This window comes from Austrofundulus limnaeus, unplaced genomic scaffold (genome assembly GCF_001266775.1).
Source record: "Austrofundulus limnaeus strain Quisiro unplaced genomic scaffold, Austrofundulus_limnaeus-1.0 Scaffold684, whole genome shotgun sequence".
NCBI lineage: Eukaryota > Metazoa > Chordata > Actinopteri > Cyprinodontiformes > Rivulidae > Austrofundulus > Austrofundulus limnaeus.
In genome coordinates, this window is record NW_013953086.1 from 5829 (window position 1) to 6618 (window position 790).

General features: G+C 43.0%; 1 protein-coding gene across 1 annotated transcript; it reads right to left on the reverse strand.

Moving 5' to 3' along the window:
- On the reverse strand, nucleotides 1–300 carry LOC106531860 (ketohexokinase; the record flags this gene model as incomplete). The annotated part of the gene is given in 2 exon segments (XM_014027800.1): nucleotides 1–147; nucleotides 212–300. Coding segments are annotated over 2 exon segments (236 nt in total), but the record flags the coding sequence as incomplete, so codon positions are not given.
- Nucleotides 301–790: the final 490 nt, after the last annotated feature.

Below are 790 nucleotides of genomic sequence, written 5' to 3' on the forward strand. Positions count from 1 at the left end.
GTGTAGATGACACCAGCATTGAATGTGTCTCCAGCTCCAAGAGTATCCACCAGAGTCTCAGGAGGAAAAGCATCAGAATGAACAAGTGAACCATCAGGACCCAAAGCATCTGCTCCTTCTTCTGCCCAGGCACAGATCAGAACAGCCCTGAGACAGAACCAGGTCAGAACTAGATCCCAGCTTTCCAGATGTCTGTTTCCAGTCAACTCACCCCTTTTTGACTCGATCATACAGTCCTTTCAGAGCAGCTTCAGCTGAATGAAAGCCAAAGTGACGAGCAACATCTTTACTGACAAACACCTGTAGAGAAATTAACACGATGACAGCATTAACCTGCAAATTGTTCAATGACAGATGGTTTGAGAGAAATAAAGAAAGGCATATTCAGTAAATGGGCAGAATATTGACACAAAACAGGAATTCCAAGTTTTCCTTAGTGCAGCCTTGACTTTTCTGGCTTGATGGGTTCATACCAATTTACAGCTGGGAAAAGGAGCTCAACCCCAATCCCAACACTTCACAGGTTGTTCTAATAAACAGGAAACCCAGAAGAAACCAGGGGATTATCATTCCAGTAAGCTTATGTCAGCTGCTTGTTGATCATATTCTTTCAGGCCTGATGGTTGGAACAAAGATGGACCTCTGAATCAATAGTTTTACTTTTCAGCTTACTTCCTTCGTTACCACAACAAACAAGCACAATATCCTCATTACTGCAAACAAGGCTCCAGTCTGTTGGGCCATGTCCTACTTCTGCCTACTATCACTCAGAAACAAGACTCTTAAATAC